Genomic DNA, 15,176 nt, shown 5'->3' with positions numbered 1-15,176 from the left:
CTCTTGGTGATACATCAAGGTGGCATCAGGAAGTGGTTTAAGATACACATTGCAATGTTAATGTGACTGTGTTTGTGGGTTTAATTGTTTCTCTCCACAGGGGCACCTTTTTTTCCATGGCTCAGGACACACTCCTGGGTCAAGTCAATAGGAAAACTCTCTGGTAAGTATTTGACTCACTTTTCAAAACTAAAGATGGCAACTTGTTAGAGTCTGGTGATTTTTTTTTTCCTTTCAATCTTCTGGGTTTTTGATAGTTTAGTTCTCTCTGAGGGTAGACTTCTTAAAAGACTTCTTATCCATATGCTGTTTTCACCACCCGATTTCCCAGTGTGGACCTATGCCCAAGGACTCTGACCAGGGCTGCAGATGAGCATGGCAAGCGTCCGCTGCAAGCTGGCTCGTTACCTGGAGGATCTGGAAGACGTAGACTTTAAGAAATTCAAGATGCACTTAGAAGACTATCCTAGTCAGAAGGGCTGCACGTCACTTCCTCGGGGTCAGACAGAGAAAGCAGATCACGTGGATATAGCCACTCTGATGATTGATTTCAATGGAGAGGAGAAAGCATGGGCCATGGCCAAGTGGATTTTTGCTGCAATCAACAGGAGAGACCTTTACGAGAAAGCTAAGAGGGATGAGCCAGAATGGGGTGAGTGGAAGGAAGACAGTGTATTTTTTTAAGTTGTGATAAAATACACATAATATAAAACTTACTGTCAACCATTTTAAAGTGTATGATTCATTGGTGTTAAGCACATTCACACTTTTGTGCAATCAATCTCCAGAAATCTTTTCATCTTGCAAAACTCTGTATCCATTAAACAACGATTCCTCATTCTACCCTCCCCTCAGCCCCTGGCAACCTCTTTCTGTCTCTATGAATTTGGCTATTCCAGTACCTTTTATAAGTGGAATCATACAGTATTTGTCTTTTTGTGTCTGGCTTATTTCACTCAGCATAAACATCCTCAAGCTTCACCCGTGTTGTCACATATGGCAGGATTTCGTTCCTTTTTAAGGTGGAATGATGTTTTGTGGTATGTGTATACCACAGTTTGTTCATCCATTCATCCGTCAGTGGACTTTCTGGTTGCTTCTAGCTTTTTTTTTTTTTTTTTTTTTATTTTATTTTATTTTTTTTTTGTGGTGCGCGGGCCTCTCACTGTTGTGGCCTCTCCCATTGCGGAGCACAGGCTCCGGACGCGCAGGCTCAGCGGCCATGGTTCACGGGCCCAGCCACTCCGCGGCATGTGGGATCTTCCCGGACCGGGGCACGAACCCGTGTCCCCTGCATCGGCAGGCGGACTCTCAAGAACTGCGCCACCAGGGAAGCCCTGCTTCTAGCTTTTGATCATTGTGAATAATGTTGCTATGAACATGGCTGTACAAATCTCTTTGAGACCTTGATTTCAACTCTTTTGGGTATATGCCCAGAAGTGGAATTACTGGATTATATTACATTACATTACATTTACATTACATTACAATTACTGGTAATTCTAGTTTAATTTTTTGAGGAATGTTTTCCATAATGGCCGCATCATTTTACACTCCCACTAGCAGTGTACAATTGTTCCAGTTTCTCCACATCCTTACCAACACTTATTTTATATATATATTTATATTTTTTGGTAGTAGCAGTCCTAATGGGTGTGAGAGGGTATCTCATTGTGGTTTCGATTTGCATTTCCCTATTGATGAGTGACATGAGCACCTTCTCATGTGCTTGTTAGTCATTTGTTTATCTTTGGAGAAATGCCTGTTCAAGTCCCTTTCCCATGTTTTAATTGGGTTGTTTGTCTTTTTTGTTGTTGACTTGTAGGAGTTCTTTATATATCCTGGATATTAACCTCTCATCAGATATATGATTTGCAAATGTTTTCTCCCATTCTATGGGTTGCCTTTTCACTTTGTTGATGGTATCCTTTGACGAATCAAAGTTAGTATGTTTGTTTATTTGTTTTGTTTGTTTGTTTAAATTTATTTTATTTTTTGGCTGTGTTGGGTCTTCGTTGCAGTGCGCGGGCTTCTCACTGCGGTGGCTTCTCTTGTTGCGGAGCATAGGGTCTAGGTGCATGGGCTTCAGTAGCTGTAGCAGTTGGGCTCAGTAGTTGTGGCTCATGGGCTCTAGAGCAGAGGCTCAGTACTTGTGGTGCATGGGCTTAGTTGCTCTGCGGCATGTGGGATCTTCCTGGACCAGGACTCGAACCCGTGACCCCAGCATTGGCAGGTGGATTCTTAACCACTGTGCCACCAGGGAAGCCCAGTATGCTTGTTTTTTAATCACTTGTTTTATTATCTTGGCTTCATCTTCTTTTTTCTTCTCATGATAGTGCTATGAGAAGATGGAGGAAAGCAGTTTACTTTTTTCTAACTCCTTTAAAAACCTAAGTCAGGGCTCATATACCGCTAGGAATCTTCTCTGATTAGTTACACTTTATCCAAATCTCTCCTGTGCCTGAAACTTCCTCCAGGTCTCCATCTAGCTCCTCATGTGTCTGCCTGCATAGTCAACAAACTTGAATCTCTGCTTCCCATGGCTCAGGGGGCAATCATCTCTCACCTTATAGAACTATGTAATTTCTAGGGAAAAGCTTTTCCTATGGGCATTACTTTGGGTGTTGGAATGATCAAAGAAATACTCTTCATCCTTGTGGACATGCTGAGGGTGAGGTTCTTCCTTCTGGCTCTGGTTCTGAGCAAGGGAAGTGTACAGGGATGGGCTCAGAGGAATCTAGAAAATCACAGGATGATGATGTTGAGCTAGCGGAAAGGGGGAATAAAAATGAATCAGCGTTTCTGAAATGGTCAGACAAAAATGGTGGTGTGTATGTAGTATATTCATGCTATTTGAAGTCAGTTTTATATATTTAAACTTCTGTTTTCTAATGAATGTTTACCCTGTTTTTTCTTCCAACCCGGTACTGTCCATATTGGTGTGTCTAAAGTCAATTAAAATGTATTTCTACTGGCAAAAAAAAAAAATGAATCATCAGGTCAGAAGCACGGTGAACTGGGGAAGCAATATGGGTCTAATGAGGGAGATAAAAATAATATGGGGGCATGAGAGCAAGGGCATACACCAGTGGGATGTTATAAACAAATTGTGTATAACACAGTTATAAATGTGTCAGTACTTACATACTCAGTAACCTTTTTAAAGTATAATAATCATAGTGGCAGAAGCAGTTCACTAAGCAGTTTTTGTGGATTTTATTCTTTCTTCACAAGAACCCCAGGAAGCCTGTGCTTTTTCAAATGAACTTTCAGTTTTATTATACTGAGTGAAATAAGCCAGCCACAGCCCCTGGTGGTTGCAGGGAATAGGGAATGGAGAATTGCTGTTTAATGGGTATAGAGTTTCATTTTTACAAGATGAAAAATAATTCTGGAGTTTGGTTGCACAACCATGTGAAGTGAGCCTGGAAAAGGTTTTGGTTGCCCACGACTCTGTTCTAATCAGAGCGAAGACTGGGATTCAATGCCAAGTGTGTCTTTGGTGGAAGCCTGGCCCTTAACCACTGTGCCATTTGGCTTCTACATCTGGGTTTTGGGGTGGAAGAATTATAACTAGGGTTAGAAGTTTTTTGTTTTTATGGGGGGGGTGCTGGCTAGGGTTAGGTTTTAGGTAAGAATTAAATTTTAGTCTTGGTTGGAGTTAATGTTTCGATTTTGTTTTGTGGTTTTGTGTGTGTTGTTTGAACAGCATTGCCATTCAGAATAAGTAGACACCTATCAGGAATCCTTTATGTAGTTCTTCGGTTCCTGCCCACCTAAAGTTTTCTGTCCCATGTGTTTCCCTTGGTGCCTAGCTCTTACTCTACTGTGCCTAATTTCTCCTGTGAGATGCTTCTTTGGGATGTGTTATTCAGCGATTGTTTAGATCTGTGATTCTCAACTGTGGATGCATGTTGGAGCTTTTAAAATATAATGGTGCCTGGGCTCCACCTCAGGGAATTGACAAAGGATCACCGGGGGTGGAGTCCTGGAATCAGTGTTTTTAAAGCTTTCTAGGTGAATCTAAAGTCAGCCAGGATTCTGAATACTGAAACAGAGAAATAGACATAAGCCAGATTGGTTATTCTTACTCTTGAAGACTCAGGATATGGGTAAGATGAATTTCAGGTGTTTGGGGTCAAGGAAAGATGATATTGCTGGCCTTTAGCCATCTTGGGGATATTGGAAAGTGTGTGGGATGGGCTCAAAACCAGAGCACCAGGGAGGGAGTCTGCCAAAGACAAATGAGGATAAGAAACCTTGATGCCTCACATGTTTACTGTTTGATTTCCAGGCTTGGGAGACAGATTCCAAGACTGGATACAGTGTGGACATAATTCTGGGTGGTATCCATTGCTTTGAAATTAGGAGTACAGGGATGCCCCCAACTGGACATTCAACTGAGCTGTATTCTGGTTTGGGAGATGTTCAGGGCAGGTGCCTTTGACCTGTGCCATGTGTTAGATATTGGATCTCAATGACATCACCTTAATCAGGAGTCCTGGGTTTTGACACTTTGAATTTTTCTTCCTTTTACTCTCAGACAGTGCAAATGTTTCTGTGATAAGCCAGGAGGAAAGCCTTGAAGAGGAGTGGATGGGTTTACTGGGGTACCTTTCCAGAATCTCTATTTGTAAAAAAAAGAAAGGTAAGCAATGGGGGTGACACTTCTAGTTGGGTTTGGAGACCTGTTTCTATAGGTACTTGAAACTAGGAAGGTGGATAACTTGGTGATCCTAACATGTTCCTGCCCCTTGGGGGTGAAAAGGCCTGTCTGAGGAAATCCACTTCAGCTTAAGGAATAGATTCATGTTTGCATGGCTCCTTGGAGTCCCAGAACCAAGGGGAGACAATTGAATGTTTCAGGTTTTATCAGGCATGAGCTGCAGACTACCTAAAGGAGTAAGATTGAATAAAAAGGATCTCCTGGCCAGGGCCAGTTCATATGACGCTTTGCTGTTCTTTTGTTTCACCGTGTCTAGGAAGATTTTGACACTCTAGATTTTCTGGGGCTGTTCATACCCAGGCAGTGGAGAGAAACTGCAACTCCCATTCCTCAATTCCAGTTACCATTCCTTATAGACCACCGGCCCCTGTTGACAGCTCATCTCTGGTGGATGTGCTCAGGCTTCTTCCAAAATCTAACTTTCTGTCTCTGCCACAGATTACTGTAAGAAGTACAGAAAATATGTGAGAAGCAGATTCCAGTGTATCAAAGACAGGAATGCCCGTCTGGGTGAGAGCGTGAACCTCAACAAACGCTTCACCAGGCTACGTCTCATCAAGGAGCACCGGAGCCAGCAGGAGAGAGAACATGAGCTCCTGGCCATTGGTAGGACCTCAGCCAAGATGCAGGATGGCCCCGTGAGTTCCGTGAACTTGGAATTGCTTTTTGATCCTGAGGACCAACACTCTGAGCCTGTGCACACGGTGGTATTCCAGGGAGCAGCGGGCATTGGGAAAACAATACTGGCCAGGAAGATCATGTTGGACTGGGCGTCAGAGGAACTTTACCAGGACAAATTTGACTATTTGTTTTACATTCACTGTCGGGAGGTGAGCCTTGGGATGCAGAGGAGCCTGGGGGACCTGATCGCCAGCTGCTGCCCTGGCCCAAACCCACCCATAGGCAAGATTGTGAGCAAACCTTCCAGGATCCTCTTCCTTATGGATGGTTTTGATGAGCTTCAAGGTGCCTTTGATGAGCGCACAGAAGCACTCTGCACGAACTGGCAGAAGGTAGAGCGCGGAGACATTCTCCTGAGCAGTCTCATCAGAAAAAGACTGCTTCCCGAGGCCTCTCTGCTCATCACCACAAGACCTGTGGCCCTGGAGAAACTTCAGCACTTGCTGGGCCGGGCTCGTCATGTGGAGATCCTGGGTTTCTCAGAGGTCAAAAAGAAGGAATATTTCTTTAAGTATTTCTCAGATGAGCAGCAAGCCAGGGAAGCCTTCAGGCTGATTCAGGAGAATGAGATCCTCTTCACCATGTGCTTTATTCCCCTGGTCTGCTGGATCGTGTGCACGGGGCTGAAACAGCAGATGGACAGTGGCAAGAGTCTTGCTCGGACATCCAAGACCACCACTGCAGTGTATATCTTCTTCCTCTCCAGTTTGTTGCAGTCCCAAGGAGGGAGCCAGGAGCACCACAACTCTGCCACCCTCTGGGGTCTCTGTTCATTGGCTGCAGATGGAATCTGGAACCAGAAAATCCTGTTTGAGGAGTGTGATCTCAGGAATCATGGCCTGCAGAAGGCAGATGTGTCTGCTTTCTTGAGGATGAACCTATTCCAAAAGGAAGTGGACTGTGAGAAATTCTACAGCTTCATCCACATGACCTTCCAGGAGTTCTTTGCTGCCATGTACTATCTGCTGGAAGAGGAGAATCAGGGGGAGACGAGGAACATGCAGCGGAGTAGTTTGAAGCTTCCCAACCGAGATGTGACGGTCCTTCTCGAAAACTACGGCAAGTTTGAGAAAGGGTATCTGATTTTTGTTGTCCGTTTTCTCTTTGGCCTTATAAACCAGGAGAGAACCTCCTACTTGGAGAAAAAACTGAGTTGCAAGATCTCTCAGAAAATCAGGCTGGAGTTGCTAAAATGGATTGAAGCAAAAGCCAAGGCCAAGATGTTACAGATTGAGCCCAGCCAGCTGGAATTGTTCTACTGTTTGTATGAGATGCAGGAGGAGGACTTTGTGCAAAGGGCCATGGGCTATTTCCCCAAAATTGAGATCAAGCTCTCCACGAGAATGGACCATGTGGTTTCTTCTTTTTGTATTGAGAACTGTCACCACATGGAATCACTTTCCCTGAGATTGCTCCATAACTCATCCAAGGAGGAGGAAGAGGAAGAGGAGGAGGAGAAAGAGGAGGAAGTTCAACACTCTGATGTGAACGATTGTGTCCTCTCTGATCCTCATGTCGCATATTCTCAGCGGTAAGGAGATTCTGCTTCAGGCAGGGGGTAGTTTCTAGCCACCTATCTCTTGGCTCTTGCTCTCTCTCCTTCCTTCTCAACTGTCTTGCAAATGCAGTTGCCACAGGTACATAATAATGCCACCACCGCTCATTTCTACCAGACCCCTTCATTGGCAGACATTGACTAGTAGAGAAAGGGTAGGTGGACAAACGCCATGAGAAAAAAGCCAATGAGACAAAAAGCAAATGTTTGGTGGATGCCAATTTAGCGCAAGGCATTCTGTGGGGGAAAGAATGGAATAAAAATGTAAACTCAAATTGCTTGTAATGTACTTGGGGCTTTAGTGCATAATACCCTATCAGTACCTAAGGGGCAAAACAACCCCTTTGACTCTGCCCAGGAGCGCAGAGGACAGAGGGCCCTCAGTGTTGGATGCTTGGGGGAGGTTTCTTGGAGGAGTGAAGTTTGAGCCTGCCGTGAAGGATTGATAGGATGTGCGTGAGTGGAAGAGAAGGTAAAGGGATTTGTGCAATGGGTTCTTGTATGAAGAAAGCATGAATATGGTCTGAGGAAGAGTACTTATGTTGGAGAAAATGGGGAGGGACATGGCTTCACTGAAACAACCAATGAGGGGAAATCGAGGGAAATAGGGCTGGAAGGGAGAGAGTGCTCCAAGGCTCCCACCTTGTGTTTGCAGCCAGGCGTTTATCAACAGCGCCCCCTTCAGGGTCTGTTCACCCCCTTGCTAGGGGGTTGGACGCCAGTTGCTGTGTGTGTACAGTGATGGGATTGAGTTACTTGACTTCTAAGTCCTTGCACAGAAACTGCCACAGCTACAGTGGCTGTGGGGAGGTGGCTGCTCTGTGAATGCTTGGGTTTAACCGCTATAGAAGACACCTGACATAGGACAAAATTAAGGAGAAAGAGAGCTGACCCTTCCACTGGCAGCAATACATTTTCGGCTCCCTCTCTTTGCCTCAGCACCACTACCAGGATGACTTTTCTATTTACTGTCGGGTCATCAAGGACCACCCGCTGGGGCTTCAGTGGTGGCTAAGACCAAGGTCCTGCTCACAGTGACTTACAGTTGGGTTGTGGGTACAGGCAGGAAACAAGGGCAGTTGGTAGAGAGGATGAGCTTTGGCAAGAATACTGGTGGATTGCACCTGGAGCACGTGGGTGGAGCCCTTGAACAGCCGGACCCTGAATGATGGGGCATGAGAGAGCCGTGGATGTGCAAAGGGCAGCCCAGATTGAGGGAATAGTGGGTTCAAAGGGTGGGACGTGGGAAAGCAGGGTACATTTTGACAATGGCAAAGAGTTCAGAATAGCTAGAGAGAAGATGGGAGAGGGAGAGAAAGAGAGAGGGGGACTAAGAGGAGAAGATCTGCTCTCTAGGGCTCTAAAATTGAAGCTGAGTAAACAAGACATCTGATAGAGATCACACAGCTGTGAGCAAGGCTGGCGGAGACTCAGACTAAAACTCCTGATGACAAGCCTGATGCCCATCTTGCTAGACGACAGCTGCCTTCTTCTGAGGGCAGGAGCTTGCTTTGCGTGTTCTAGAGCCTTCGAAGGGCCAGCAGCGTGGGCATCCACCTGGTGCCTGTTAGAAGTGCAGGACTGCAGGCCTGATCCTAGATCCATGGAGTCAGAATCTGCATTTTAACAAGAGCTGAACTTTGAAATCACCTGGAAGTCTTTTTTTTTTTTAACATTTTTATTGGAGTATAATTGCTGTACAATGGTCTGTTCGTTTCTGCTTTAGCCACTGTGGAGAACAGTATGGAGGTTCCTTCAAAAACCACAAATAGAACTACCATATGACCCAGCTATCCCACTACTGGGCATATACCCTGAGAAAACCATAATTCAAAAAGAGTCATGTACCACAATGTTCATTGCAGCTCTATTTACAATAGCCAGGAGATGGAAGCAACCTAAGTGTCCATCATCGGATGAATGGATAAAGAAGATGTGGCACAGTTATACAATGGAATATTACTCAGCCATAAAAAGAAACGAAATTGAGTTATTTGCAGTGAGGTGGATGGACCTAGAGTCTGTCATACAGAGTGAAGTAAGTCGGAAAGAGAAAGACAAATACCGTATGCTAACACACATATATGGAATCTAAGAAAAAAAAATGTCATGAAGCACCTGGAAGTCTTAAAAATATCAATATGCTTGGTCCCACCTCAGAGATCCTGACTTTATTCCTATGCCCTGGCCTAGGGATTTTCGAGAGCACTGCTGATGCTATTGTGCAGAACTGGTGAGAACTGGTCTCTGGGTCACTTAGCAGAGTGTCCAGGGCCATGGGCAGGACAGCCGACTGTTGAGGGAGGAGAAGGATGCCTGAGGGAAGGGCCAGAGGGTATTCACAGTCAGCCAAAGTCACAGGCTCTTTCTTCATTGTTTTTTACTTTTAATTTTATTATTTTTTTTTTATTGAGGTATAGTTGATGTACAATATTATATAAGTTTCAGGTGTATAGCATAGTGATTCACAATTTTTAAAGGTTACGTTCCATTTATAGTTATTAGAAAACATTGGCTATATTCCTTGTGTTGTACAATGTATTCTTATAGTGTATTTATTTTCCACATAGTAGTTTGTACCTCTTAATCCCCTACCCCTATCTTGTTCCTCCCCATTCCTTCTCCCCACTGGTAACCACTAGTTTGTTCTTTATATCCGTGAGTTTGTTTCTTTTCCATTGTACTCACTCATTTGTTTTATTTTTTAGATTCCACATATAAGTGATATCATATAGTATTTCTCTTTCACTTATTTCACTTAGCATAATACCCTCTAAGTTCATCCATGTTGTTACAACAAAATTTCATTATTTTTAAATTTAATTTAGTTTTTAATTTTTATTTCTTTAATTGAAGTATAGTTAATTTATAGTGTCATGTTAGTTTCAGGTGTACAGCACCGTGATTCAGATACATATATATGTATATATATTCTTTTTCAGGTTCTTTTCCCTTATAGGTTATTACAAACTATTGAATATAATTCCCTGTGCTATACAGTAGGTCCTTGTTGGTTATCTATTTTATCTATAGTAGTGTGTATATGTTAATCCCAACCTCCTAATTTATTCCTCCCCCCCCCACTTTGGTAACCATAACTTTGTTTTCTATGTCTGTGAGTCTCTTTCTGTTTTGTAAATAAGTTTATTTGTATTATTTTTTAGATTCCACATATAAGTGATATCATATAGCATTTGTCTTTCACTTATTTCACTTAGCGTAATACCCTCAAGTCCATCCATGTTGTTGCAAATGAGAAAATTTCATTATTTGTTATGGCTGAGTAGTATTCCATTGTGTGGTGTGTGTGTGTGTGTGTGTGTGTGTGTGTGTGTGTGTGTGTGTATACATCCCATCTTCTTTATCCAGTCATCATAGGCTCTTTGAATCATAGGTGTGTAGAACAGTCTTACCAAGTCTCCTCTGGCCTTTTTCTTTTTCTTTTTTTTTTTTTTTTTTGCAGTACGCGGGCCTCTCATTGTTGTGGCCTCTCCCACTGCGGAGCACAGGCTCTGGACACGCAGGCTCAGCGGCCATGGCTCACGGGCCCAGCCGCTCCGCGGCATGTGGGATCTTCCCGGACCAGGGCACGAACCCGTGTCCCCTGCATCGGCAGGCGGACTCTCAACCACTGCGCCACCAGGGAAGCCCTCCTCTGACCTTTTTCATTCCTCAGTGCACAATCTTTGGTTCTGTGACTCATTTCTTAATTCCCAGGAGGCCTTTGAACTGGTGTCAGCCACTCCTGGCCCCTTGCTTCAGTTTGCTATTCTTAGAGATTGACTTTGTTTTCTGACCTTCCTTCCTTCCAATTTCTAGATTGGTGAACTATCTCACTTCCAGCATTTGCAGGGGCATCTTCTCAGTCCTGAGCGATAACTGGAACCTCACTGAATTGAACCTCAGTGGCAATACCCTGGGGGACCCAGGGATGAAGGTATTATGTGAAACACTCCAGCAACCTGGATGTAACATTCGCAGATTGTGGTAAGAACACGTGTGTGTGTGTGTGTGTGTGTGTGTGAGAGAGAGAGAGAGAGAGAGAGAGAGAGAGAGAGAGGGAGAGAGAGAGAGAAAGGGAGAAGAAGGACCAGATTAGTGATTAGTTTTCTAAGGTTGTCATAACAAAGTACAACAGACTGGGAGGCTTAAACAACAGAAATTAATTTTCTCACAGTCCTGGGGGCTAGAAGTCCAAGATGAAGTTGTCAGAAGGGTTGGCTTCTTCTGCGTATTCTCTCCTTGGCTTGTGTTTGGCTGTCCTCTCCTTGTGTCTTCACATGGTCTCTGTGTGTGTCTGATTTCTTCTTCTTACAAGAACACGTCATGTTGGATTAGGGCCTACTCTAATGACCTATTTTAACTTAATGACTTTTTAAACCCTGTCTCCAAATATAGTCACATTCTGAGGTCCTAAGTGTTGAGACTTCAACATGAAATATTTGGGGGGGACACAATTCAGCCCATAGCAAATGGGAAGGCAAAATTGATTGGAGGACAGTTGTTTGGGAAGTTTAAGATGGGGAAGAATAAAAGGGAACTGAAATTAAGTCATTTGTTGGTGTTATGAAAGGACGTGACTTTCAGTATCTTCCATTTCTTCATCAGCCGTGCTTACCGATGAGATTTGAAGAGTTTCATCAAATACAGCAATGGCTACCTGGGCTGGAACCCACCAAAATAGTTTGCATAGGTTAAATTGTCACAGGGAATCTCTTGTAGATTTATTAATAAAATGCTTGCTGTGAGCCCACACTGTGAATCAGACTCGCATGCCCTGAGTTGAGCACACAGTCGCATTGGCCACCCCTCCAGCCGTCTTCCATCACACATCTGTATTTTTGATGAGCCACACAGCCAGTGTTAAAGTCCACCACTCCAGGAGATTTTCATTCCTTCCTCTCTTGTTCATCATAACCACTCCATCACCAGTCTTATTTTACCTATTACACAAACCATCGTCCACTTTTCCTCATCCTCACTCTGTTACTGACTAGAGTCCTTAGACACCTTAATCAACAGAAAGTAACTAGAGGCCAGATATGAATCCAGGCAAGGCTTTATTGGGGCTCGTGCTACAGCACAAGGGAGCAAAAACAAGTAACAGGTGCCCTTAAATGCGGTGAGGCTAGGGGCCAGAGGTGTGGCTTAGGTGGCCTGCCACCCCCTTGGTGGTGCTGTGTTCAGGGACCATGCGCAGTACCCTGCTTTTGCTCCCGGCACCTCAGAAATGGCAGTTGGGTTTTGACTTTTTTGTATCTTATTGTTCATAATTTGCCCCAACCGCACACATGAATGCAGTTATGTTTAGTCCCTTAGAGTTTCTTTGCATTCTGTTGCTTGAGCAGATATTTGTCCAGGTGCAAGTACTGCAGTAAAGAGTCCCAGGTCCCAGCCTATCTCAACTCCACCAGCCCAGGTCCAACAACCACCATGATTTGCCTGGATAGTGCAATAGACTCTAAGACCATAAACCTCTCATGACAGGATTCACGTTTGTTCTGCAATTGTCTCTATAACGTCTGGAGACATTGTTCTTACCATGTGTTCATGCCCCAAACTACATATTGAATGAATGTTGGCTGTTTGGTCTCCCTGCATCTACTTTTGCCACTCACCAATCATTCTCTGTACAAAAGACAGAGTGTTATTTAGAAAAGTATACTTTGATCATGGCTTAAGTGCTTTATCTTTGCTCTTTTGACAAATCATAAATTGTTCTTCTTGCCTTCAAGGCTCTGGCTAGTTTTGACATTTAACCTTCCTCTCCACCATCATCCCATGCCACTCTCCCCATCGCCCCTGTGGGTGCCCCTGTGTGATTCCAGAAAGTGAGACACAAATGGGGAGACATGGGTGAGAATGAGATGTTTTGCAGATAAGATCTATTATCCATTTGCTTCTAGTTGGTGTGGAAATGGAGGCAGAAGAGATGATCCAACAAGCCCCAGGACATTTGAACTATTCACCTGGAGATGAGCTGGAATGTTGTTCTCGCTCCTCTGATAGGGACTAATTGTTATTCCTGGTGGTGATGGTGGTGACAGAGTGTGTGTTTGTGTGTGTAAAGCAAATCAAGAATCAGGGCTGCTTGCTCCTTCAGTTTAGCTGAAGGGCTGGGATTAAATCATCAAACAGTATAGCAGGGACAAGGTTGGCAAAGAGAAAAGGTAGATGGGTACAACCCTAGAGAGAACGGTATCCATCTGAAGGAGTTTCAGCTGTTAGGAACATGTGGTAAAGAGGTGGAACCCATAGGTTCACCATTGTTTTCATTTACAAAGCAGGAACCTGCCATTTATATACTCATATATATGCCCATTATTTATGGAGGGTGTTCACTGGCAGCTGTGGTCTCAGACTGTGAGCCAGTGAGCCCAACAGCTAACTTCCCAATATGTCTTGAGCTGTAGTCAGGAGTTCTGATAAGATGATACTTTCTTTCATAAACATTTAGTTATAACTTTCTCTTCGTAACATGAGAACACAGTGCCCCTTCCTGGTGCTAAAAACCAATCTAGACCAGAAAGCAGTGACGGAAAAGTAGCCCAAGTTCTGACGTTTTCTGTTTCTCTGCTTGGCATGAAGGTTGGGGCAGTGTTGCCTTTCCCATCAGTGCTGCTTCAACATCTCCTCGGTCTTGAGCAACAATCAGAAGCTGGTGGAACTGGATCTGAGCCACAATGCCCTGGGAGACTTTGGAATCAGACTTTTGTGTGTGGGACTGAGGCATCTATTTTGCAATCTGAAGAAGCTCTGGTGAGTCTGAACTAATTTCCCTCAAGAAGTATGAGCTGTGGCTTCAATGAGTCACGATGGTTTGGAATTTTAGTGTGAGAATGGCCTTTGCTGCTCAGAGGATTCCCTCTGTTTATCTCTGGGTGTTTGTCAATAATTAATTCAGTTAGTGTTTGTTGCAGTAAAAGCCATATACTCAGCCCTGGAGGGGAACTTAAAAAATCCAAAATGTCATGCTTGCCTTTAAGGTATTTACAACCTAGCTGAGAAAATAAAACCAATGTACTGCATTGCTATAGAAGAGTTTTTGGACTTGATGACAGGGCCTTGGTCCACACAGAATAGGAAAAATGATGCTAAAGCAATGCAGACACTTGACATTCTATGCGGCTCTTCATTAAATGCTTCTGGGAGACTTGAATTTTGAAGAAGACAAGAAAGCACTTGAAAATGGTAGGGCTGATTCACACCCATTAGGGTGGCTATTATAAAAAAGCAAAGCAAAACAAGACTACATATTCAGTAAGATAAACCAGAAGAAAAAGGGCAAATATTGTATGATTTCACTTATATGAAGTACCTAGAATTGTCAAATTCATAGAGACAAGATGTAGAATGGTGGTTTCCAGGGGCTCGGGGGAGGGGAATTGGGAGTTATTGTTTAATGGGTACGAAGTTTCAGTTTGGGAAGATGAAAAGGGTTCTGGAGATAAACAGCAGTAGTGTTGCACAATTATGTGAATGTTACTTAAGTGCTACTGAATTGTAGCACTTATAAATGAACGCTTATAAATGTTTACGATGGTAAATTTTATGTTATGCATATTTTGCCACAATAAAAGTACATGTAGAGATCTGGGAAGATGTTGTAACATTGCATGGGCTTGGAAGGTGTTTACATGCTATTATACCAACCAGAAAAAGAAGCAAAAAGTTAATAAAGGGCTTGGATGTGCTCTTTCCATGTGTGGACTGGACTATAGGCAAAGGCAGGACAAGTGCTTTCTTGAGTCACAGCAGAGTGGGGAGTGGGATGAGAGAGGTGTTGTGACATTCTGCCATCTCTGAAGGTTGGTCAGTTGCTGTCTCACATCGGTGTGTTGTGATGATCTCGCATCTGTTCTGAGCACCAACCATTCCCTGACCAGACTCTACTTGGGAGAAAATGCTCTGGGAGACTCAGGAGTTGGAATTTTATGTGAAAAAGCAAAGAATCCACAATGTAACCTGCAGAAACTGGGGTAAGTCTTCATGAGTGTCTCAGCAATAAAGCAACTTATCTTTAGGGATACATTGTTTGGAAAATGTGAATGGGGGTTACTCTAAAAAAGATTAATCAGATGAAGTTGAGGGTCAAGAGTGGAAGAGACAATATCTGAAGTAGTTTGAAGCACTAGATACTACCAACTGCTAGTAAGTTAGTTATGTCTATGCTACTGAATGCAAGTTCGTGTGCCCAGCACACAGTGAGGCAAA

General features: G+C 43.7%; 1 protein-coding gene across 5 annotated transcripts in view; it reads left to right on the top strand.

The window, feature by feature from the left end:
- Positions 1-369: 369 nt before the first annotated feature.
- NLRP3 (NLR family pyrin domain containing 3) overlaps positions 370-15,176 on the top strand; it is a gene marked incomplete at its 5' end in the record, with an annotated part of 54,323 nt that continues 39,516 nt past the window's right edge. The window contains 6 exons of one of the 5 annotated variants that reach the window (XM_082649903.1): positions 370-656; positions 4,548-4,648; positions 5,165-6,938; positions 10,782-10,949; positions 13,551-13,721; positions 14,771-14,941. In XM_082649903.1, the coding sequence (XP_082506029.1) occupies positions 370-656; positions 4,548-4,648; positions 5,165-6,938; positions 10,782-10,949; positions 13,551-13,721; positions 14,771-14,941 (2,672 nt within the window). Of the gene's footprint in view, positions 671-4,543; positions 4,649-5,164; positions 6,939-10,781; positions 10,950-13,550; positions 13,722-14,770; positions 14,942-15,176 lie in introns of all 5 variants that reach the window. The other 4 variants (XM_082649902.1, XM_082649905.1, XM_082649904.1 and 1 more) reach the window with 4 other exon arrangements.

Source organism: Grampus griseus (assembly GCF_964374135.1).
Source record: "Grampus griseus genome assembly, chromosome: 3".
NCBI lineage: Eukaryota > Metazoa > Chordata > Mammalia > Artiodactyla > Delphinidae > Grampus > Grampus griseus.
The sequence above is the reverse complement of the archived record's forward strand: the minus strand, read 5'-3'. Positions and strand labels throughout refer to the sequence as shown.